We start from the raw sequence: 25,526 nt of genomic DNA on the forward strand, positions 1-25,526 counted from the left end.
TTAATTATAAGAAATCGTTTAGGGTGGCGATACCTGAATTGGCAAAGAAAAGAATCTTGATATGTAGCTGACTCAATTTTTCTAATTACTTACTTTGTTTACAAAATAACACTAGAAAAATATAATAATATACTAGAATAATCTCCTTTAAAGCATGTTTTTTTATGTTTCCATGGTTTCCTTATTTTCCGTTTTGTTTTATTTTTCCTGATATCCTGATAATACTTAAAAGTAACCATATTTGAACATAAGCTGCTTTTCACCAGCCTGTGTCCTTTCTATTTATGTTCGTTTTTATGTTTCATTACTCCAGAGTGACAGAAACACCATCTTGTAGGTTGTGCTGTAGATATCTTCCAGAGGTATCTGCTCTCGTTAGGGGGTGCACCAGGTTTGATGCCAAATGCCCTACTTGATGCAACCCTTCCTTTTTTATACCCAGGTTTAGGATTAGGATTAGTGTGCTGACTTGTGCATTCCAAGGGGCTGGACGTGGTGCATTTTCCAGGACCTTTATTAAGAGAACTTATGCCAATTACCATCCTTTTACACAACAATCAGGGTTTAGAATTCTGATCGGAGATGGGGACCAACACAACAGCTTCCCACACAGTGTACCTCATGTCGCACCCCTAGTGGTGCAGATGTAAACACATAGCGCTCCCACTGCAGTGTCTGGACTTTAAGTCCCGCTCAGGCCTGGTGTTAGGTATTAATATTATTTTGAAGTTGTTTTTGTGACATCGTGATATGGGCATTTGTTTAACGTTATTTATTAACTTTATTTCCTCAAAATCATTCTAACCTTCCAAAACGACCTAATACTAACATTGTCCGAGTCAACATTATCACAACGTTTTGACAACCATATATTCCTACCGGTGGTGGTGGTGGGGGGGACACATACCCTACGAATACCTACTAATGATGATCACGATTCATTAAAGGTGCAGCAGATTTAGAAATAATGTAGAAGTATCACTAATTGGCACACGGCACACGGGACATCTGTGCAATCTGCACTCCATAAGTGAAAACACGGGAATCGTTTGAGCTGAAGCAGATGGTCAGTGTGCTGTTGCTATGTTGAAAATTAGACCAGTGCTTTTTTTTTTTTTTTTAACTCAGGCGCAGCTCAACACTATGCGCTCGCTTTCTTTCTGCCCTTATACACTCGCCTGAGCTGCCAGACTGTTACCAAGGAGATTAAATAGAGAGAAACGGAGCATATTGCTAAGAGCAAAGCTTAAGCTGTTTGTTTCGGTGCGCGTGTGGGTGCCAAAGAGATGAAAAGCCAATCTATTTGTTAACAGCATTGTATAGGAAATTATGCATGCGCAAACAAAATGCGTCCGTGAACAGATCTCTGCATTTTCGCTTTTTCCTTTCCACTGGAACAGGTCTCTAAAACGGGAGTTGGATGGCGTCCACGCTGCCGCGGCCCGGGTGATGGAGTAGAAATCAAAGGCCTGACAGAGCGAGTCCCTCAGGAGCGTTAGTGTTACTTTGCCCTTGAGCTAGGCACTTAGCCGACAATCCCACAGCACACACTCGGTAACAAATGCATAGCGCAGACGGCTCGTTGATAACAGCATTAGATCACGTCACTTTCCTTTTTTTTTTTTTTCATCTTTCAGGTTGTAGCTCTGAACAAACCTTCTTACAGTACGCGCTTCCTGCGTCTGCTATCTCATACTCGCCTCGTCATTTACAGAGCAATCTGAAATTCAAGCTGATGTTACAGCAGGAAGTGATGATTTTAACCAGGTGTGTGTGTGTGTCTGTGTGTGTGTGGGTGTGTGTGTGGGTGTGTGGATTTAGCACATCCTCCTACACATATCTGGGAGAGATTTCTGGAAAAGATAAAGTGGAATAAAAAAAGAAAGAAAGATAAATTATTCATTATGGGTTTTTCAGTGATTAATAAATAATGAACCAGTTTCAGCGTGTTAAAAATGTTAAGCATTTAAAATTACGTTATTAAAGATAATTGATTCATAACGATGCATTTAGAATTCTAAATAGATTTCACTTCACAGGCCACACTCACTTATTTATACCAAGAGGCCACACCCACTTTTTTTAACAAAGAGGCCACACCCACTTTGCTTAAACAAAGAGGCCACACCCACTTTACTTAGACAGACAAAGAGGCCACACCCACTTTATTTAAACCAACACATAGACCATGCCTACTTTATTTTAACTGACAGAGGCTGCGCCTGCTTCATTTAAACTGACACAGAGGCCACACCCACTTTATTTAAACTGAGATATAGACAACATACACTTTATTTAAACGGTCACAGAGACCACACCCACTTTGTTTATACTGACACAGAGACCACGCCTACTTAATTTTAACTGACGGAGGCCACACTGGCTTCATTAAACTGACACAGAGACCACACCTACTTTATTAAAATTGACCCATAGACCACACCCACTTTATTTCAATTGTCACAGAGGCCACACCTACTTTTTTTAAATGAACACGGAGACCACACCTATTTTATTTTAACTGACACAGAGACCACACCTACTTTATTAAAATTGACCCATAGACCACACCCACTTTATTTCAGTTGTCACAGAGGCCACACCTACTTTATTTAAATGAACACGGAGACCACACCCACTTTATTTAAACAAAGAGGCCACACCCACTTTATTTAGACAGACAAAGAGGCCACACCCACTTTATTTAGACAGACAGAGAGGCCACACCCACTTTTTTTAAACAAACACATAGACCACACCTATTTTATTTAAACTGACATATCGACTATGCCTACTTTATTTTAACTGACACAGAGGCCACACCCACTTTTTTAAATTAACAAAGAGACCACACCCAGTTCATTTTAACTTACACATACACCACACCCACTGTATTTTAACTGACAAACAGGCCACACCCATTTAATTTAAACTGACACAAAGGCCGCACCTACTATAATAATAACAATAAACAACTTTACCACAGTATTTTGCTGAAAAAACACCTTTATATTCAGAGATTATACTAAAGGTTTATTGTTTAAAGGCATAAAAACAGTTTTATGAGCTTCAGAGAAAATGATTACTCTTGAGACGAAAGGAAAAGAAAGAAAAGGTTTAATTTTTAATTATATACCTCGAAATAGAGTCAATTTTTTAATATTTAAATCAAGGCTTCAGGACAGACGCTAACACTCAGAGGGGTTTAAATAACAGATATTACAATCTATGTCTATTTGCGCTTTGATTACTGATTAAAACTAAAAATATGCTAATGAGGCTTCATCTGATTAAGTACAAGTACATTTACACTTAAAATCTTTAAATCTATAATAAACTATGTTTATTTTCACTGTGAAAGCTGTTCGCTGTTTATTAAATTGAAAAACAAAACAAAACAGAAAAGCCTTTGTAAAGTAGTTTTTATGCACTCCCAAATGATTCAGTGATTAACTGCGCACTCATAAATGAGTCATCTTTGGTCCATTTCAATAAAACACATTTATATCCAAATGTACTTTTGTTTTCTTTAATAAATGAAAATTTCCCAAACTAGGGATGTAATAAAAGTAAAGTAAATTATTATGATTAATCAATGATTAATTATTTATGAAGTTTTATTTTGTTCCCTGCAGCCGCCTACAGCACACGTCAGTGAGACTGACACCACACTGCCCCTCGGAACCTTCTAAACCGTTCTGGCATTTTCAGGTGACCTTTGATAGTTCATCAATCTAAATATAGGATGTATTATTGAATATTGTTCACGGTAATGCTACACACTTTCATCATCTTTAACATGTGTACAGGGTCGCGGGGAGCCTGGGGCCGATCCGAGGAGTCTTAGGGCACGAGGCGGGGTACATCCTATGCATGGTGCCAATCTATTGCAGGGCACACATACAGTACACATACACACACACACACACACACACAAACACCCAATGTAAATGCCAATTAGCCTAATCTGCATGTCTTTGGACTTTGGGAGGAAACCGGAGTACCCGGAGGAAACACGGGGAGAACAGACAAACTCCATGCACACAGAGTGGTTTGCTTATAGGGTCAGCTAATTGGGTGTCCTAGTTAGCTAGTTAGTTTCTGTTAATGTATGTGTGACGAATGAAGGCTAAAGGCTAAACTTAATTTATGTTACATGTATGTTTGTAGCACCCTGGTCCTGGAGGAATGCTGTTTCATTTTACTTTAATTGATGATGAACTGTATATGTCTGAAATTACAATAAAAGCCGACTTGACTTGACTCGACTTGATCCCGGGACCCTGGAGGTGCAAGACGACAGAGCTACACCCACTGAGGTGCTAACTACATTTAAAAAGTAAGCTACTGTAGGTCACATCATGTTATTCTAATGCTGAGTCTGGAATATTTTTACAGCACTTAAGATCTATTAAAACTTGCTTATATAACTTTGTTAGCGTCCTTCTTGCAGTCCTACTTCAAAGCTAATTTAACAGCATTTAGCTAAACAGTGTAACGATAGCTAATGGAGGACTTTTAAGAGCTGTCGAGCAACACGTCATCTCTGGCAAGTCTAGCCACAAAAAACATTACCCTGAAGGATTTTCAACAGCCTGCAACTAAGGCTCATAACTCGCTAAAGTCACGGTTTGGGGATTTTAGGGCTGAATCACAGACTACCACGATATTAATGATGCTAGTCAGACACAGCAGTGTTCGGGGAACAGGTGAAGTCCCATAATCTCTGTGCAAAATGAGTTAATGTTACAACACAGATGGTACCAGACGGTGATGGATTTAAGAGCATTATGTAATCTAGCCATGATGTACTCTTAGTACAAAACTTGGACAATTTAAATGGATGAGCGGTTAGTGGAAATATCCCCAGAGATCCTGAATTTAAAGTTAAAAACAAAATGAGTGGATATACAGTAAATAAAATCTGTCAAGTGTTCAACACGAACGCATCTGTTTTTATTTTCTAACGTTGAACCTGTCTCTTTCATGCCTGTTAAAGGTTTAGATTTCTACCAGGTGCCATCTTGAGTTGTGATGGTTTATAACTCATCTCTTCTTGGAGACTAAACCTAGTTTCTTTCCAAATCAAGTCTGGGAAACCCATAAGAAATGATACTAAGATAAACATATTACATATTAGTACATAGTATTGCTAGATAGTATTACAGTAGTCCTTTACACATTACTGTAGCACTATAGGACTTGATGGAGTACCAGGGTAGGTACTGTGGCACTTCAGTGGGTACGCTGGTAGTACTATGGTGTCTACAGTACCACAATACTTTGGTGAATACCATGGGTACTATATTATACATACTGTAGCATATTCAATATGTTAGTGTTATGGTACCATATTATATAGCTGCTAAATATTGGTGTATATAATATAGTTGTGCGCAATAAGTACCATGATTTTCACCTAAGTCATGTGTATTAACCTTTGGAGGGAACAATGATGTGTAAAATGGCACTCGTTTGATCATATGGTCGGGGGTTCGAGCCCCCGCACTGCCAAGTTGCTACTGTTAAGCCCCTTTGGAAAAGGACCCTAACCCCTTTCTGCTTCAGGGGGTGCTGTATCCCTGCTGACCCCGTGCTCTGACCGCTGATATGGATCTTTTCACTGTGCAGTAAGGTCCATGTGACAAATAACTGAATCTTAATAATATATTTTTCACAATATCTTGGGACAAGTTCCATAGTCTCATACCACAGTATCGTTAGAGCCATGTATCATGCCTTTATAAATAGACTCTTGTACCAATGTATGGAACCGTGTACCACATTGTGCTGTTGAAAACACCATTGTACTCTACATCATGGTGCAGGTACCACTGGTCTACCATGGTAGAGTTTCTTATAGGAAGCTGGTTTACTCTTTAATCAAACTTAACATTAGACTTGTCCTTACCTGTCTGCCACAGTGTACCTCAGTGGTTGTAAATTTCTAAAGCAACATGGTAATTGGATTGTGGCCAGCGCCAGTGCAATGCTCATGAGCATTATTTTTGCCCTAGATTCAAGCGTAACAACCCAGCCAGCCTGCGGTACACCTCTGAGGGGTTTAGAGCACGCTCCCTGGAACTGGATGAACAGAGACCAGTCCCAAAACTACAACTAAAGATGTACAAGTAATTCTGGCTGCTAATTAAAGATCATGCTAACCTTTGGTTTCAAGTCAAAGCGGGACTTTTGATCGTGCAAAAGTTCTGAGAGTAAAAACTTCCTTTATTTCTCTATATAATCCTCTGCTACACAATAAACTCATCCCAGTGTTTCACTTGTGCTTGGACACCATCAGAACTGAGAAAACCATCAGAGGTTTTTCTCAGTACACTGGAGCCATGATCGGACTGCCGGTCTGATTTTCATCTGAAACACGGCCTCCCAGGAACTCATTTAATGACTTTTTTAAAATGTGTGGAAATGGCTTGGAGCGAGGTCAGGATTGGTACGGGATTGTATGTGGCAATAACTTGAGTTCCTGTAATGTGGAAGTGATGTTGGTGAATCAGGCGTTCCACTCGCTGAATGTTCACAGGAACGACTGCAGTGAGTTCCAAGCCACCCCAGCCGGAATTATCGCTGACTACGGCCTTTGTTAAAATGTCTGCACCGTTCAAATCTTTTACTGCGGCTAAGAGTTTCATCACCGTACTGTGCTTGAAGTCTCCTGTAAATATTGATCACTTTTATCACATAATAATATCTCAGCAGGAGTGTAATATTTACCTTGTAGGTTCTGATTGGTCAAATGGGGTTGATTAATTAATTCATTAATTCATTCATTTATTAAAAAGTCTTATTTTAATGTAATAATTCTTATAATGTATGGTTTCGAATAACGTTTGTTGATATGGCACATTTTTCTATTAGGGGATGTTATGCTACAGGTATGTAAGGAGTCTCCGATATCAGCACTACTGTATGTAACAGTCTGTAAAAGCTGTAAATGAAGGTTTTCCAGCATCTTCAGGACAGAGGAGTTTACACTCTGCTGATCCTCTATAACCTGACACGCTGCCTTTTCTTTTTCTAGTTAATCGATCAGTCCTGGGGTTTGAGCTCAGCTGAGTTCAGTCTCTTCGAAAATAACACGAGAGACGACTCCAGACAGCCGGCTGCACTTTATCTGGAAGTCTTTCTGCTTTCTTTTTTTGGAAATCTCTCCATGTTCGGTGTCTAACCCACAAAACAAGACTCCCAGGACTATCTCTCATTTCTTTTTTAAATATGACACACTTTCACAGCCACGTCTCCAGTTTCAGGTCAGAACACACCGAACCCTCGTCTGGTTGCCTCGCCTCGCCTCGCCTCGTCTTGGCTTGTGAGACCACTGAGGAAGGTGTGTGTGTGTGTGTGTGTGTGTGCTTGGATTTTCAGGTCCCAAAGGTGTGTGAGGAGAAAATATTCATCTCATTCGAATGCTGCTTGACCCTGTGATGAGATCGAGCCCTGGTGCAAGATTACGTGTCATCTGATTGGCTGTTATCTGATTGGCCGGGAAGAGGCAGCAGCTTAGACCTTTATAACATGTGGTCTCTCTCTCTTACTCTCTCTCACTCTCTCTCTTGTTTTTTTCCCTATATCAGTTTATAAAAACAGAAAAAGTTCAAGCTGTTTTTTATATATCTTGTTTTTTTTGTTCTTAGCATTGCAACTCCTGTAACCTGTCTGTGTGTTACTGTGTGTTACTGTGTGTTGTCTCTATTGACGCTGGATATCTGGAATTTCATTCTGGATCAATAAAGTATCTATCTATCTATCTATCTATCTATCTATCTATCTATCTATCTATCTATCTATCTATCTATCCGTCTATCCATCCATCCATCCATCCAACCAACCAACCATCCATCCATGCAACCAACCAACCATCCATCCATCCATCCATGCAACCAACCAACCATCCATCCATCCATCCATGCAACCAACCAACCATCCATCCATCCATCCATGCAACCAACCAACCATCCATCCATCCATCCATGCAACCAACCATCCATCCATCCTTACATCCATGTATTCATCCTTCCATCCATCCAACCAACCATCCATCTATCTATCTAAATCTCAATGGTTTCATTTATTTAAGATTTATTAGTGAATTTGATTTGAATTTAACTGACAGTTAAGGACTTTCAGATCTCTCTCTCTTTCTCTCTCTTGCTCTATCTATCCTTCCTTGTCTATATCTCAGTCTCTAAAACTCCTTCTCTCTCTGTCATCCTCTATTTCTTTTCACTTTGGTCGATCTAGATTTATATCTCCCTGTCTGTCTGTCTCTCTCTCTCTCTGTCTCTCTCTCTCTCTCTGTCTCTCTCTCTTTTATTCCATTTGCCTTTACTCTCTATACCTCCACCCCCCTCTCTCTATTCCCTTGTCTATTTAACAGTCACTCTCTCTGGCGTTCTGTCTCTTTCTCTGCATCTTGCTCTGTCTCATTCTTTATCTCACTCTATCTATCTGTCTGTTTCTGTACTGTTTTGTCAGTCCATCTGTTTCTCTCTCTCTTTCACTTTTCAAGGTCAAAGTCAAATTCAAGTAAAAAAAAAAGCTTTAATGAGATAAACTCTAGTTATTGTAGTTTCCTCCCTCATTCTATTGATCTCTCTCTCTCTCTCTCTCTCTCTCAGTGTATTGTTCTGCCTCTGTGTATCTCTCTCCTTATTTCTTACCTTCTCATTGTCTCCTGGTCTCGTTTTTATATTCATCTATCTGTCTCTCTCTCTCTCTCTCTCACAAACATACACACACACACACACACACGCATTATTCAATAAGTCTGTTATAATTGAGAAGAAATGACACCTTGCATCTATTTAAACTCGATAAGAAGCATTATGGAGGCAACTCGGCGCTGCAGCTCATTCAGCTCCGTCACGTGAGTTCAGTGGGGTGAGATTCATTTCCTGCAGCTCGGGACCCGGGACAGAGATACTGTGTGGAAGAGGATACGAGGACAAAATGCTGATACACAGGAAAGAGACGTGATAACAGATATAAACAAGCGCGTTCCTCTGGAGGGGGTCGAAAACCTCTGTCATGCGATATTTAGGAAATAAGGCTCACGTGTCTGCGCTCGCACCTGTCCCGGAGAAACGCAGGTGCGGAATGTGACCTCTGCTGTCCCTCACGTCACATACGCACATGTCAAACGTCAACCGCGGTGGACATCGGACTCTCACTGTGCTTCGTCGCGTGATCCAGAAACAGAAGGGTCACGTGTGGTTTGCGTGATTTTGAAAAAATATTTTTACATTTTATTCTTTTACATGATTCATTCACGCGTGATTAATTTGTCCTACAATGTTTTTGTTTTTTTACCCAAAACTATTTTATGCTTAATTCTTTCAACATCATTTACGACACTCCTGTGATGTCATTTTTCTCACATAATTCATTTCTTTCATACGTCCGATCACGTGTCGATTCATGTATTTACACGCATTTTCATGTCGCAGGACATCCACGTCATTTTCCCATCACACGATTTTCCATTGTAAGTTTTATTGTCTCGCACTAATTACCCCGTTCTCCACTCAGTCCGTGACCGCGTGTCGCTCACGTGATGTTACAAGATGAGTTTCGCACGATTCCGGGGAGCGTCATTATAGAATGCATCTCGCTCTTTGAAATGAAAATAAATGTGATTTTATACGCAGCAGCGTGCAACACCATTAACAGCAAGCTCTTCTTCTTTCTCATAAATCACGCGGCTCGGGCTGAAACACCACACACGCTCTTGTTTTAATTATCGCAGCAGCTTTGTCGGCTCAGAAAAAGGAAGAAACAAACCAACTTGAATGACCGATATTTGTTATCTATTTGTTGTCGTCCTGTTTTTCTGGTTGACGCAAACAAAAAACTAATTGATGACCCAATTTTCTGAATGAATTTTTTGAAAAACATGCTGTTAACAGAAACAGGAGTTAATCTTCAGGTCTGTTTAATCTCCTGTTACAGGATGGAGGCATTAGCGAGAAAAGACGCATGCTAACGGGAATTTAACAGCACTCCGTCACGAGCTTAAAGTCAACACACAGGATAACAGGATGAGGTTTAATGAGATTGGGGGGAAAAATGGGGAACATTAACTGGATGTTAAAATACCCCGTGACACAAAAAGGGCTGTAAACTTACTCAAAAGCAGATGTTTGAGCTTTAACCAGCTGTGCCTTTATGAGGTCGAACAACCAGTAGAATGGAATGCTGGGAATGGCACTGAACAATACAGATTTTATTGTTAATATTATTAATTTTTAAAACTGTAACTATTTTAAGCATAAAGGCACTCTATATTAATGTCAATTAAAAATAAAAATAATAATAATTATGCACAGCAAAAAAAGACGAGAAAGTCTTGAATTTTGAATATAGTAAAATCTATCCAATATTCCTAATTATAATAAACCGAATACAAGATTATTAAGCCTATTTATAAACATATTTATATAACCCCCCCCCCCCCCGCAGTTTTCCAGAAAATACCTTGTTTTTTACTATGATAAAGAGCAATGTTATGCTTTTTACCCATTCATAATTGCATTTGCTGTATAGAGCAAAAACACGCTGTCAACAACATGCTGGACCAACAGGTGGCGATCATACCGGGCAATTTATTTTCCCTGTCTACACGTCAACACTAAACGCAGAGTCTCTCTGAATATCTTCCCGCTGAAAGTTTCCAGAAGGTCTGTTTTTTATGTTTTTCCTGTCCTGACTCACCTGTTTGTGTCTAAACAAACGTCCAAAATGGCTGCTATAAAGAATACCCGTGCATGTGTGAAACAAGAAATAGTGTGACCGGTAATGTTGGGAGGACAAATTAACGAATGTTAATGATTAATCATTGATGGACTAATTGACCCTAAGAAATTCACAGATTACAAACGCATTAACCAATAATGTTAAATTGTTTTGCATCATATTTCTCCGTAGCTCACATGTCTATATCTACCACCAGAAGGTGCAAATGGAGCTTAGTGCAGACATTTTACTTACTTTTATTACCATGTTGTTGTTGTTTGTTCCTGTTTATTGTTCTAATGTTTAGCTTGATAGTGATATTGACATTCACATGTTTAACAGAAAGTTTCACTCATTTATAAGGCGCTGCTGATTTTAACTTTACGTGTCTATAGTGCTTCCAGTAACTTAAAGCAAGTAACCGCCAGCTAGTATTTGGTTGCCCGTGTCTTGTTAAACATCACTGAAATTGAGGAGGAGCTCATTTGGCGTAGCCTAGCCACAGTGTCTAAGATCTAAAACTCAGGACTTCCCGTTAGACCTAGTTCCAGGGGACTTGGTACCATCCATACTACAACCCAGATGAGTCCAATCCCCAATCACCTCAGCTTTTTTTACATTAGATAGCATTAGCAGCAAACACTTTGAAATGAGTACCTTTCTGAAATCTTCATATTCTTCTGACTAAATCATAAAAATACCAAAATGCATGAAAATAGCAGCTCTTACCTTTCCCACATATTGCGGCTCTGGTCCGATATGCTCCTCCAAAACATAGAACTGATTCCACACCCACCCCCTCTTGGGCCGGTGATGAGGGTCCTTCCCTCCGTCATGGAGTTTAGTCCGATTTTGAGCATGTGCATTAATGACAGAGCCAACAGAAAGTCTGGTTCGGTTGTGAGCATGTGTGCTTAGGACCGGGCCCACAGGAAGTCTGGTTCGGTTGTGGGAGTGGGCGTTCAAGCCCAGGCCCGCCGTAGACGCACTGCCGAGGCTCCTCTGGAGCGCAAAGAGGCCCAGCAGCAGAGAGCTAAAACAGGCTCTCATGTTAAAGAGAGGCCTGAGGACGGAGATCAGGCCCAGCCTCCCTGCTCAGCGCGCCACGTGTCCATCCTTATGCTTTAAAACCATCCTCGCCGCTTTAAAACCAGACACCCGCAGGAAGCCGACAAGCCGTATTCACATCCTGGAGAGACGTCTGCGAGCTGCAGGGGTCACAGTTCGCTGAGAAGATGGATTCCACCGTGGGATCACTACAGGCACGCCATAAAACATCTGTGGGAAGACAGAGAGGATGAGTCAACTGGTTGTGCTTTTGGCAAATTAAAGCAGAGATAAATGGACGGTTCCGGTGAATGGAGGAATGAGAGAATGATGGGAGGTTTTTCTGGTAAATCATATTTAAACAGACAGTGGGTCAGATTCTCACATGGTTCACACCCGTTTCTTAAAACAGATAAAGTGTGAAGAGATGAGATTATGAACGTTAACGTAATTACCTCACCGTGAAGGACAAGGGAACGGGTCGATTACTGGGAATACGCACTTTACATGATAGGATAGTGAGCAAGATTAAAGCCTGCTGAGAAGAGAAGGAGAAAAAGAAGAAGAAGGTGAGAAAGGCACTAGGAATGGAGATAATTAAGAGAAGGCTGATTTTGAATTGGATTTGCTCGTTCTGTGAGGAGGTTTGATACAGTCTCGGGATCACATCTCGCGAAGGAAGGGCGTGAACTTGCAGAATCGACTGCAGAGCAGCAGATGATGCAGTAATGCGAGCTACATTTATATTACAGAACCACCCTCAGCAATCCTCAACAGTTTTTTTTTTTTTGAGCATCATCGCAGAGTCTACTTCATAAATTTCAGAGCTATAAAGCACTCTAAGGAATGTCCTTGCTTTCCAAAGACACCTCTAAACAACAGTGTCAGAGCGATCCGTGATCATTTTTTTTTTCTTTACTCATGAATAGTCTGAATCCTTTTAACCGAGACCCAGAATAATCTGCTGCTGGTTAGCCACCCAGTAAAACACCTAATGCATTTTTGATGGAACAGCTGTTCTGCCGTAATAGCAGGGATTGTATTTGGCAGACCAAGGCTCTTTGTACAGCACGGCAGCGGGGCGTGAATTTTCAGAACTAATAGAAATGTAATGCACAACTTTATAAATTTGCGGAGACGTGCTGTAAATCCATAGCTGTTACGCGGTAGAAAGCACTGACCCATCGTTTCATAGCCTCTACAGTGATATAGTGCATGACAGAGTCTGTAATGAAGGAATTGTTCATTAAGATCTGATATAGTGCTTATAGTGCCTGAATCCAAAATAGGTCATAATTGAGTGTCTGTTCAGAACCTGATATGTTTAATCTTAGCGTCAAGTACATAAGGCTTTCCAAAAGTTGCACTGGATTTTCGGAAGTACAATGGGAAGTCAAACTTTTTAGTTGTGCCGAAACACTGAACACAGTTATAAGGGAAAAAACTTGCTATATATTTCGCTACAGAATCCCCTGCTACACTAGTTCACTCATCCCAGCGTTTCACTAGTGCTTGGATACCATCAAGGTAGAAAGTTTTCTCAGTACTGCTTCACGACTGAAACGCTGGCCTCCCAGGAACGCCTTTAATGACTTCCAAACATGTGAAAATGGCTTGAAGCGAGGTCATAACTTTACAGAGAAGTGGCAATAACTTCCAGCTAACAGAGTTCCTGTACTGTCCAAGTGGAGCTGGTAAATGATTGTGTGTACAGTTCCCACAGACAGATGCGTCTCATCTGCGTCAAGATATCTATTGTTTGTCCAGGATCGTCATTCACGGATGTATGGGTTCCTTTAAAACGTTTGCACTATTTAAATGTTATTGCGATTGAAGTTTTCTGTTCCGGTTTGACTTGAACGCGCTCATACATATACAGTGGTATAAGGTATATAAGTGAAATGATATAATCACTTATTAGATCATACACCGTATGGTTAGAGCTGTGAATCAAGGGCAGACTGCTGATCCGATTTTATTTTCGAACAATGCCATTTTGGACTCGATCCAGTAGCACTAATGTTTGTTGTCCCAAACAGAATTCTAGATTCCTCTGTATGAATGTATGAACTCATTCTCATAATCTTCACTCCACAACCCTCTATCTATACAGGACACCTTGCCTGAGCTGGAGGATAGCACCTTCCCTTGCCAGTTTCTAGTTCTACTTCCAAAGTTCATATTCAAAGAAGCTTCAAGGTAAAATCCCAAGCGCTTACCTCAGTCTGAGCGCAGTTCTGGCCTGTACGCCACGAGCTGACAGCATGAACATTCTCTATGTTGTGAAAAAGATCTAAGCACAACACGTGAAAGCAATTGTAATCCCCCGGGAGTAGCACAACGTCTTTTCTTGGCAGTGTTTTTCATGAATAAGATCACCTGTCACAAGCCAAGCTCCGGAGATTAAAAAAAAAACTTTGATGAAGAGGTCTTTCAGCCTACGCTATGACGAATATGAAGAGAGCCACCGACTTTCATTTGTTCTTTTTTTCTTTATTATGCACGGGACTTGAGAGGGTTTTTATTCTTATGTTAGCTCATATGGAAAATGGTTTTCTCGAGTGGATGTCACAGCAAATCCAAGCCTTTGATGAGAAACGACAACATTAATAATAATGACGCAGACTCAAACAAAGTCGAGTCGAGAAGCTGTCACACCTGGGAAGTGCTAAAGGCTAATATCTCCTGAACGTTTAGGGTGGCGTCGTAATAGGCAGATGGCACTCAATCCGCTTTCTATAAAGGTTCATATCATTAAACACGGTTGCCAGGTTTCAGATAAACGTCCAATCCAAATATTAGTCAAAAGCAAAACACAAGGGACCTGAGGACCTTCCGTCCATCCATCTGTCCATCCATCCATCCATACAGTATGTTTTCTATATCCATCCAGAGCTATACAGAGAACAACCCTAGACAGGGTGCCAACACATCCCAAACCCAATAACACACTTCAGGCAATTTGGGATCACCAAAAATCTTTGGACTGTGTAAATACCAGGAAGAAGCCCACCAAGCACAGGGAATACATTCACTCAAACAGACCAGAGACAAGATTCGAGCCTTCTACCCTAGAAGTGCGATGTAAGAAACCACTGAGCCACTGCCTAAATGCTAATGTATTATGTTTAATTCAGATAATTTGCTATAAGATATTGGTTTTTGCTTCATATGGAGCCCAATGTAGTGGAAACCCAGTTATTATCCGCTCCCAGCCCTGAGGATAAGGCAGAGTCATTTAATCTCCAGCAGGCCTCTATTAATATGTGTTGCAGTTCCATGTTTGACCACAAGGAGCAGTAATAAATCTAAGGAGTTGAATCAGGCCATGAGTGTGCTGTAACACATTTCAATATATCAAGAAAGGCAAATTATCAAAACATAAAAAAAAATTCTGTTTAGCAGCACAAATCATTAGTGTTATTAGTATTTCAATAACATTTAAAATACATGAAATGAATAAAGACTCGAGCGTCTATGAAGTCTGTTGAGCGGCTAGTTTCTGCACATCCTGCCCCCACCGGCGCGCGGCTGACACCGCTCAGAAACTCAGCCAGTGAGAAGCAGCATATCATGTGAACAGTAATCAGAAACACAGAAATGTCAGCCGCTGCGAACTCAGCCTTCAGAGCCACGCTAATCAACAGCGAGAGATGTATGGACATTGCGCGCTTAGCTGGCTTGATGACCCGTAAAATGGAGAGCTCTAAAACACGCAGCAATAATCAGGCCACTAAGTACATTCTTCTCCATGTTGTAGTGAGTTCCAGAGGAATCAGCGATGTGGCAATCAGCCGTCGGCGTCAAAGCCTCTAAATGGCAAATCATTGCGTTCTCCTTCCCATTTTCATTCATCGACTATTTTCAGGAAACATCATAATCATAAAGAATTGCAAACGAACAGCACCGGGGCCATCAGGACGAGCGGCGCAGAACGCCAAATCGCCATTTATGCCGATTTCTGATTGACTCATCTTGTCAGTGACGCACATAATACACGTCTTTGTCTTTATAGCGTTAAGGAGAAGAAAATCTCGTGATAATACGCAGAGCCTAAAATCGCTTTCACGCCCGTTAGTTCATTTGCCTAAACTAAATCGGAGTGAAATTTTGTCTTTTGAGTTGTTCCATTGATTCAATGCAGATAAGCAGTCAATACAAAAAAACTCCCTCTGGCGCTAAAAACCAGACTAATCCCTTTTGTGCACTGTATTTTGTTTCTCTGGTCCAAATCCAGTCCACATGACATTTCTGCAGCCTCTACAGGTCTGTACTTTGGCGACTCTAACAACCCTGAATGATTCACTTCCTCCAGGTGAGTCGATTCAGACTCTGAGCGCTCTTTCATTCGAGTTCACCTGAAAGCGGATCGAGATCGTTCTGCCCGGGTGCCCTCGACAACATTAGGGTACTCCAGCAGGTGATAGCGACCTAGTGAACACACCATTCGCTGGGTGAAACTTTAACGATGAAGCTTTTCGCGCTAACTTGGACTGTATGTGAATTCTTACCAACCTGGTTGCATTGTAAAAACAGTGTTGTCTTAATTGTAAGTCTGAACAGTAGGAATATCCAATTCCAACAACAACAACAACAAAAAAAACATCCATTTCACAGGACAAACTAATCCCTGAGCCGCCCACTCGTTGTCCTCCGTTTCTTCCCCATGAGCATCTCTTGTGTTCAGAGCTGAATGTGCTCGGTGTCTGCTCTCTGTAATGGTTTGTTTCCATAATCACTCATTGTTCCATCCAAGGATGTGTTTGTTGTCGCTCTCTCTCTCTCTCTCTTTCCCCGGTTCTTCTTTGTAACGAGCTACCTGTTGGATTCAGCGGCTTTGAGAACAAACACAAGAACGAATACCTGTGAGATCTTTTCTCTCAGCACCAGACGCATTGAGCTGTATGTCTGTGTCTAGCTTTACTCATTGCTGAGCCAATCTTCTGTATTATTAACTGCAGTATTATTATTATTATCATTACGATTATTATTTTTATTATTATCATTATATATTTTTTACCTGCGTCTTCCGGAGGTTAACAGCAAATGTTTAAGAAAAACACAAACACAAGTCTCAGGAACTCCATGAGTGCTAATTGGTTAAAAATCACATGCGTGTTCATGTTAGAAGCCGCACGCAACCACACGCTCAATGTCAGGTTGAGTTACGAGACTTTAGAGGCATTTGAGGAGGTAAAATGTCATTGTTTCACACGTCTACACATTTTCCTCCTGTGTGGTAACAGTGAAATATTGCTATAAATTATTTACTCTATTCACTGTATTCAATGTTATTATTGCTATCATTTCTTTAGAAATAATAATTAAGGTGATAACAGAAATGTGTGTTGCTCAGTAACAATGTAGCTTTTTAAGTGAGAAAATGAATGTTATAAGGAACGGGCTACATTTAATTACTCATTAAACTTTCCTTAAATGTTTAAAAGTGTATCAAAAATGGGGAAAAATGTACTGTAATATCCAATCGGTATATTTATAAAATCATGATACTTTTGAAAAAATGCGATTTTAATTGAAGCACCAAGGTATCATGAGAATATTGTATCGGTAGGTGATTCCCATCATTAGTAAACATCAAATTGATATATATATATTAATTTAATTGCACACTCATAATCATGTTTTTAAAAAATGTATAGCGCCACCTGTTGAATTTTGAGATAAAGTAATGATTTTTTTCAAGGTTTTTTTTAATGATATAAGGCCGTTTTTCATTTAAATTCCAAAGTAGCATGTCTTCCCTTCCCCTGGGCCGACTGCGATGAAACAAAGCCTATCTGTTGCCTCAAGCCTCGTCCTGTGAAAACCCCATTAAAATTTGTTAAGTAGTTTTTACGTGATGCGTGCACAAACAGACAGACAAAAATTCCAAAAGCCATCATGAGGTGTTCTATTACTCATCTTTTTTCACAAATATCATACATGTACAAACACACCAATTTTACAGTTTTATTATATAATAAATAATATATAATAATATACTATATATAAAAACTTAATCACTATTGTCATAAACTCATGGCGTTTGCATTTAAATGTGTGTTTGTTATCTTTTATTTATTGTAAAAGCTTTTTTAAAGTCATGTTGTACTGTATACAGTATGTTTGCACTGGGGTTTAAATTGTTAACAAAAAAGTACATTACTAATAAAATAAAGAATTTCTCCACTTTTTTGGATAGGGTTATTTTTCTCTTTTTTCATCTTTTATGATGACTCTTAGATAGGGAGTGTTAAATTTAATATTTCTGCTATTTATGATTGCTATTTCTTTACCAGCATCTAATGATGATGATGATGATGATGACTGGAATTAGACGGTTTTCAGCCTGACTGGCCACAACCGGCGATCAGCTTTAGATGTAACTGTTTCTGTGCCGATCACACACACGTGCCCGAGTGGCCAACAGAACCATGTTTGTGCTCCCATGTGGAGATCGTGAGTTCGAATCCCACTACAGCCGTTTGTAGCCAGGCTCTCCCAGGGGAGGGGTGCACTCTGATGTCAATCACTAGCCAATCATGTGCCTCTGTGCTTTGTTCCTCTCTCCTAATGGTACGTGCTCAGCAATTCAAGAAGCTGTGTCTCAGAGGAAGTCTCTGATAGCCTTCACCCCCCTTATTGAATTTTCAGTTGGATTTAATTTGTACTGAGCAGTAACCTGGAGAAAGTCCTGTAACCTTGGGAAGTTCTAGAAAAGATTTGGAGTTTTGGAGTTATTTAGTGGTCCATGATTTATTATATACATTTAATTGAATGTATTAATGAATCATGCTGTTACTTCTAGAAAATTGTAAACAAACAAATTAAACAAAACTGGAAATCAGTGTTAATTATTATTCCTATTATTATTATTATTATTATTATTATTATTATTATTATTAATTACATAATAATAATAATAATAATAATAATTATTATTATTATTATTATTATTATTTTTTATGTTTTTATTTTTATATAAAATATATATATATTTTTAATTATTTATATATTTAAAAACAACAATATTAACAATAAAAAATATTTCTTTTCTTCTTCTTCTTATTATTATTATTATAAGGACAGTAACATAGCTGCTCATGTTTTATTACTGTTACAATGTGGCATTTTCCATACAATTTTATTTTTTAATTTTTTTATTTAATATAAAAATATGTCCATAGTCGTGTCCTCAACAGCAATGCTTTTTTTTGCCAGTTTTGAAATGAATTAGACAAAAGGCAGCAAAAAGCATCTGCAGTCCTGAGAGTAGGGAATCCTTCCACATGGTACATAAACATCTCCTTATAGAAACCGTTACCAATCAATAATTCCACACATGCTCTTATATACGGTATATATATATATATATATATATATATATATATATATATATATATATATATATATATATATATAAAATGGAAAGCAGTATTAATTTAGATGCTTGGTCATAATTATGGAACGCAGTCTGCAAATCTGCTGTGCTACATGAAGTTTTGGCACCCCTCTGCCTTGTTTATGAATGGACAAAAAAAAAAAAAACATCATTGAGTAGATACTATTTAAGTGCTGGTGTCTTCTCAGCTCTCAACTCTCTGCTGATGATGATCCACTTGTACCAGCAGCACATGGCTGGAACAGTAGCATGTCAGGGTCACTGCTGCTCTACTGAGAATAACTGTCACGCAGGTGATATATCTGCTGAATGGTGCTCCTATGAGGGTCTGTTCACTGATGGATGAAGTAAAGGGGCGCCAATATATTATCCATCCATGCCCTAGAAATAATAAAGGAAATAATGTAACTCTAGCTTCTAGCCATCAGTCACTCCACACACATACACACACACACGTTTCTCATCTCAGGCATCAATCGCAGATGAATCAGCGAGTAATATCAGGCGTGTCACACCACAGATGATTCTGAAGTCTTGTACTGTACACGAACTTCACTCAACTCCAGCGAGGTGAAGAAAGGACATGTTCTCGGATAACCTTCCTGAATAATTCGTCTCGGGACGTTGGACTTGTGTCCTAAATATCTAATGCGCACATGTCCGTGTTAAATCCCGTGCTCTTGCTCTAGGCTACGATGACAGTTTGACAGCAGAACACCTAACCAGAATGAACAATTTATGAGCTCGATCGCTGATTTACGCAACAGTCCAGTGTGCAACATGAAAACAGTGTGGGAGTCTGGTCTCCCTGACACATTTTAATTAGCATGCGATGATTTCATTAAAAATGGAACAGAATTGATTAAACCGAGGGATAAAGACAGAAAACGGAAAAGGCCTTGAGAACAGCAAGGCCGAGACGAGGAAAAAAAGGCAGTTAAAAAAGATCGGAAGCTAATTAAGTTAACAAAAATAAAAGGGCCAAGTGGGAAAAAGAAAACCTTTCCGACTAATAAAGACAAAACAAAAAATCATGAGTAAATGCAATAAAATAATGCAGAGTGCAGATCCACACATTCTGCTTCAAAGCCATAAGCATTATTTTTAGATTGCTGTGAATCGTAGGTATAAAATTAATGTTTAGCGTCAGATGTATTTCAATCTACAACTACACATAAACTCAAAAGGAGAAAAAGTCTTACAATTAAGACTATTCAAAGTTCGTATGTTGACTTAAATACTGAAACTGTGTATTTAAAAACTGTAAATCGATTCTTAAATGAAAACTAACTCATTTATTGAACAAATCAAATCAGCATAAAAAAAATATTTAAAAACTTATTAAATTGCATAACTGATTTAATGACACTTATGGTATTAAAATTACAATACATCTTTCTGGCTCCCTTACAGATGAACAAAATATCTAAGTGAATCCACATTTTGATGGCATAATAATAAAGGCTAAATACTTAAAATTTAAACTAAATGAAATGTACAATATAAAATTCTTATTAATTCATATATACAGTACATGCAGTTCTAAACAAACATGCCATTATATAAATAGTTTAGAGGACCACCTGTAGGATTACAGAGGAACTGCAACATAGTACCACCTTAAACACAAACATACTGTATATACTGCGGTACCTCAGAGTGGGAATATAATCCATTCCAGAGATGAATAAAAAAAAATCATTTTTCTCACAGGAAATAATCTAAGTGCAGATAATCCATTCCAGCCACCTAAAAATATGACCAATATTACCAACTTCTAACACTATAATCATATTTCATGCAAAATGCAAAAGGATAAAAGACAAGAAAAATACAGTGCAACCATATATTACAAGCATAATTTGTTCCAAAAGCATGCTCGTGTTTCAAAACACTCGTAAACCAAATAGAATTTTCCCATAAGAAATAATTGGAACTTAAATTAAGCCCAAAAGCCTAGAAAAATGAATACATAAAAATAATTAACACAAAATATAAAGTACAAATTGGATTTTTAACTCCTCTAATGGGACTTACTTTTGCTTTACACGCGCGCTGTACATATGCATACAGACACAAAATAAAATATATTTTACACACACACACACGTGGTCACAGTGTTATAGTAAACAGTACACACGCACACGGATGTTGATTATACCAGTAAGAGACGTGCACTAAGACCCAGCAGGGGAGACAATTTCCCACAATTCCGCAGCGCAAGAGAGAGAAAAACCATTGACTCAGTTTTGATCACGTGATCACGTGACGTTCAGCATCAAAATGAGAAGCGCATGCGAGATACATGATACTTGGTACTCGTAAACCAAGACTTGTTCGTTTTGCAAGTTAAAATTTATTAAAAAACTTTGCTTGTCCTGCAGAACACTCAATGCAACTGCGTTACTCGCAATCCAAGATTCCACTGTATATAAACTTACTTTACTTGGCTATCCACTGACACAAACAAGAGTTGATCAGCTATCGGATGTACATGCATCCGGAAGTGCGCGCAAACCATAGTAACAGCTCACTCTTATACCAAAAATGCTTTGCATGCCGAAACAAATTTCTTGAAAAATTTAAGTTCTTAAGATAATAATTTGTCTAAGTAAATTAAAACTTAATTTAAAAAATCATTTTGGAGTGTTGCATTACATGAATTGATGCACAAAATAAATGCAATACACCATTTTGATGTTATTAACTGAGATACTGTATGTTTGACATGTACAAATACTGATGTAAATCATTAATAGAGTTTTAATGTTTTACAGTAAAACAATCTATCATTTTATTATTATTTTAATGTTAAAAAATGCCATTATATGCAAAATAATCAACTTTGAAGTGCTTTTCCTCTTTACTTACGTTCTGCTTTGAATTACCGCTTAGTTTCCCAGCAGCTGTTTGTGCCGTTAGTGATAACTTCCTCCCAGATGCCGTACTTCTCATTCGGTTCGAGTTCATGCGATCAATAAAGTTCTTAAGCGAAGGTGTCTTATCATTCTTTATCTGCTGGTGAAGACAGCTGCCTGGGTGTATATATTTCAGAGCTAGCAGTCGTGAAACGCCAAATGAGATGCATTGCTTAATTACGACACTATCTGAGGGCAAGCGTTTGGCAAGCGCTCGGATATGCTTCAGCTGCTCGCGACAAACAGATGTTCACGCTCAGTCATAAGCGAATGTGCGGTATTAAACTGTCTACACCGGAAAGAATTACAATTCTCAACGATAAAATACTGTCTTCAAACCTGTATCTTATGTTAACAGTAGTTTGGAGCTCAATGTGTGGAATTCTGGGGAAATCAAATGTGTCGGAGTGTACTGCACCAGCGGTCTGTGCTGTAATTAATAACGCATTATAGTGTTATAGGAAACGCTAGGTGCTGTTAGCAACTGTAACAAAGGTACAAGATGAGATTCAATTCTAGGGGCAGAGCTAGCAACCTCTGGTTCTGAAAAATGTCTCGGATGGAAAGGTGCCAAAAAGTGCAGTTCCTCGAATGGCCATTAGGTTATTTTTGCTTTTTCCAAAAGTGAGTCAATTTTCATAGACGTTGTGTCAAAATCGTTAAATCATTCTATCCTATAACAGCATGCATTTTATTCCTTTCACTACTTTTAACAATTGCAATTTGTTTTTAATTCACAAATCAACTGCATTTTATAATTGTATTTATTTCCACTTACATTTAATGCAATAGAAACTTAAAAGAGTTTAATTCAACATTAAATGAACATCTTTTACAAGAACCAAAGCAAATAAAATAATATAAATAAGCTGCTTCTGTAGAAACATACTACAGTATGTTAGTATTAACCTCTTTCTGACTAATCGGAATCCAGAACTGGTCAGCACTCGTTATAATTCTCTCTCAATAAGAAATAATTCACTTCCATAAAACCGAAGAAACAGATCTCTCTCTGTGCGGCTTTTTAGTCAACCAGAATGTAAATTACATGTTAAACATGATTAACCTTTAGCAATGGGTTAATCCAGAACATTTGAACTGATTCGCTCATGTGATGAACTTCAACAATTACAGCAGAATACATTAACGACTCTGAGTCCAAAATCTCCGCCGCAATCTGCAGCCTTTTGTTAGAAAGTCAATAAATCCGTCTTCTGTCATTTTTATAGTCAGGCCTTCAATGCACATTTGTTCATTTGGCAGGTGATGTTATCTACAGTCGCAGCTCTGAAGCCCAGATCTCAGCAGTCGAAGGTTACGGGTCTGGCTCAAGGGGAAAAGATTGGATCTGAAGGATTTGTACCCACAACCTTTCGGTCACTAGTGCAGAACCGGTGCTGCTGCAGTTTAAGCGAGCATCTGGACATCTTGCAAAGGAACATCTGCAGTCCTTGATAAGCTCTGAGTGTCACAACGGTACTCAAAAGCAAGACTTTGTTCTTAAAGCTTGGTTTAACGTGTTAATCCTTGGGAGAGAAGATAAATCCAAAGGAGTGGGGTCTTTAAGGACGGGTTAGATGAACATGACTGTAAAGAAACAGCATTAGGGTTGTAATTAGACCTTAAACCAGAGCGGTGATTTCAGGGTTTAACAGTTACATTGATCCAGGAAGCTTGTATATCGATATGCAGTCTATACTAATGCATTCAGTAGTTCACATACAGTACACTTATTATGGACGTGAACGTCATGACGATATAAAGAATTTAAGTGTTCCTGAAAACCCCTGGAATTTGCAGAACATTTCTGAATTAGTTTCGGCTTTTCTGAAATCAAGAGTTAAATGTTTCTTAGCAAGTTAAGGTAACAAAGGCAGACACTTTTCGTTACCATCAACAAGCTTCTGATAGTATTCTTGTCCGAGATATTTGATCTCTCATCTTACAGAATTAGAAATCTCTTGCTCTCATGACTTGAATTATAAGCACGCTCCACACACTTGGTGTAGGATTAAAGCTCCAGAAGGTTCAAGTGAGCCTGCTTTGTTCCTTCCACAGGCAGCTTTGATGTGTGCTTTTAGGCTCATTGTCCTGTTAGAACACTCAGTTTTGTCCAAGTCCACCTGATAATTTGAGCTTCTACAGAAGATTCTGTTTGTTCTTCATGATTCCGAACATGCTGTGCAATGCACAACATCTCCAGCGTGTGATGCTACCACCAACAAGCTCAACAGCTGCCTCATCTTTTCTTCTTCAAACATATATTATGTCTGGGTAAAAGAAATTCCAGCTTGAAGGTGTGGATTTTGGAGCAGGGGCTTTCTGTCAGCCTGTCAGTCCATGGTGACGTAAAACTGGCTTGAGTTTACACATTCATCATGGGAGTTCCTGCAGCATCCAGTTTACTGCAGGTCTGTTACTTGGTGGCTCCTTGGTCGTTCTTGACCATTAGAACCAACTTCCTCTCAGCTGATGGGGACAGTTTGGGTTTTCCTCTAGATGTTGTCAAAATGGCTCAAGCTCCCAATAACTCATGTCTATGTACCCTTTTTTAAATGCAAAAAGATTTAAATATGGAGGACGCATAAAGGGAGAGGCGTGTTGGACACGCAAAGTTAGCACAAACACAGCCTAGAGATAAGTGGTCATGTGACTACATTACTAATGATTTTGTGTAATTTGCTTGACCACGCCCATTACAACAGGATCATCTAATGAATGGGATTGTCTTAATATGATAAGTGCGTTGACTTTGTGAAGACAAACACACACCTTAGATATGATTTACCACTAATTATGCAAATCGATTGTGAATTCAGTGAACGGCAACAACTCTGTTAATATACTGTAAATCTGGGAAGCTAATTCCTGCTGCTAGATAAATTATTAGAATTAATAGATTTGATCTTAGTCTTCTAAATATATTTTAACCTCTCACTCACTCCACATCTTTAGCACTTTATCCTGGATACAAGGTGGGGGGGGGGGGCGCCTCCCAGGAGATGGGGTGGGGTACACCCTGGACGGCACACACACAGGCTCTTTCAAACACTATGGGCCATTTGGGAACGCCGATTAGCCTAATCTGCATGTCTTTGGAGTGTGGGAGGAAACCGGAGTACCTGGAGGAAACCCACCAAGCACGGGAGAACATGCAGACTCCACACACACAGACCCCAGAGCGGGAATTGAACCCGGAATCCTGAAGGTGCGAGGCATCAATGCTAATCTCTGTGTATGAGAGAGGGTGATATCTTAAAATAATTTTAGGAATCTTGAAACATATCCACATCAGTAACTCTGATCATGTCAGCTCCATGCTCTGTATGTTTAGGGTGTGTTGTTTGCTCTGAAAGACACACACACACACACATACACACACACACACTGCTCCATTCAAACGTTCTGCA

At 39.2% G+C, this 25,526-nt stretch overlaps 1 protein-coding gene across 2 annotated transcripts in view; it reads right to left on the reverse strand.

Moving 5' to 3' along the window:
- Positions 1-25,526, reverse strand: part of cdh18a (cadherin 18, type 2a) — a 135,336-nt gene that overhangs the window by 50,436 nt on the left and 59,374 nt on the right. For both annotated transcript variants that reach the window (XM_053487031.1, XM_053487029.1), the window contains exon 2: positions 11,479-12,027. In XM_053487031.1, coding sequence (XP_053343006.1) covers positions 11,479-11,799 — 321 coding nt within the window. In that variant the 5' untranslated portion in view covers positions 11,800-12,027. The remainder of the gene's footprint in view (positions 1-11,478; positions 12,028-25,526) is intronic.

Source organism: Clarias gariepinus, chromosome 25, assembly GCF_024256425.1.
Source record: "Clarias gariepinus isolate MV-2021 ecotype Netherlands chromosome 25, CGAR_prim_01v2, whole genome shotgun sequence".
NCBI classification, from domain to species: domain Eukaryota; kingdom Metazoa; phylum Chordata; class Actinopteri; order Siluriformes; family Clariidae; genus Clarias; species Clarias gariepinus.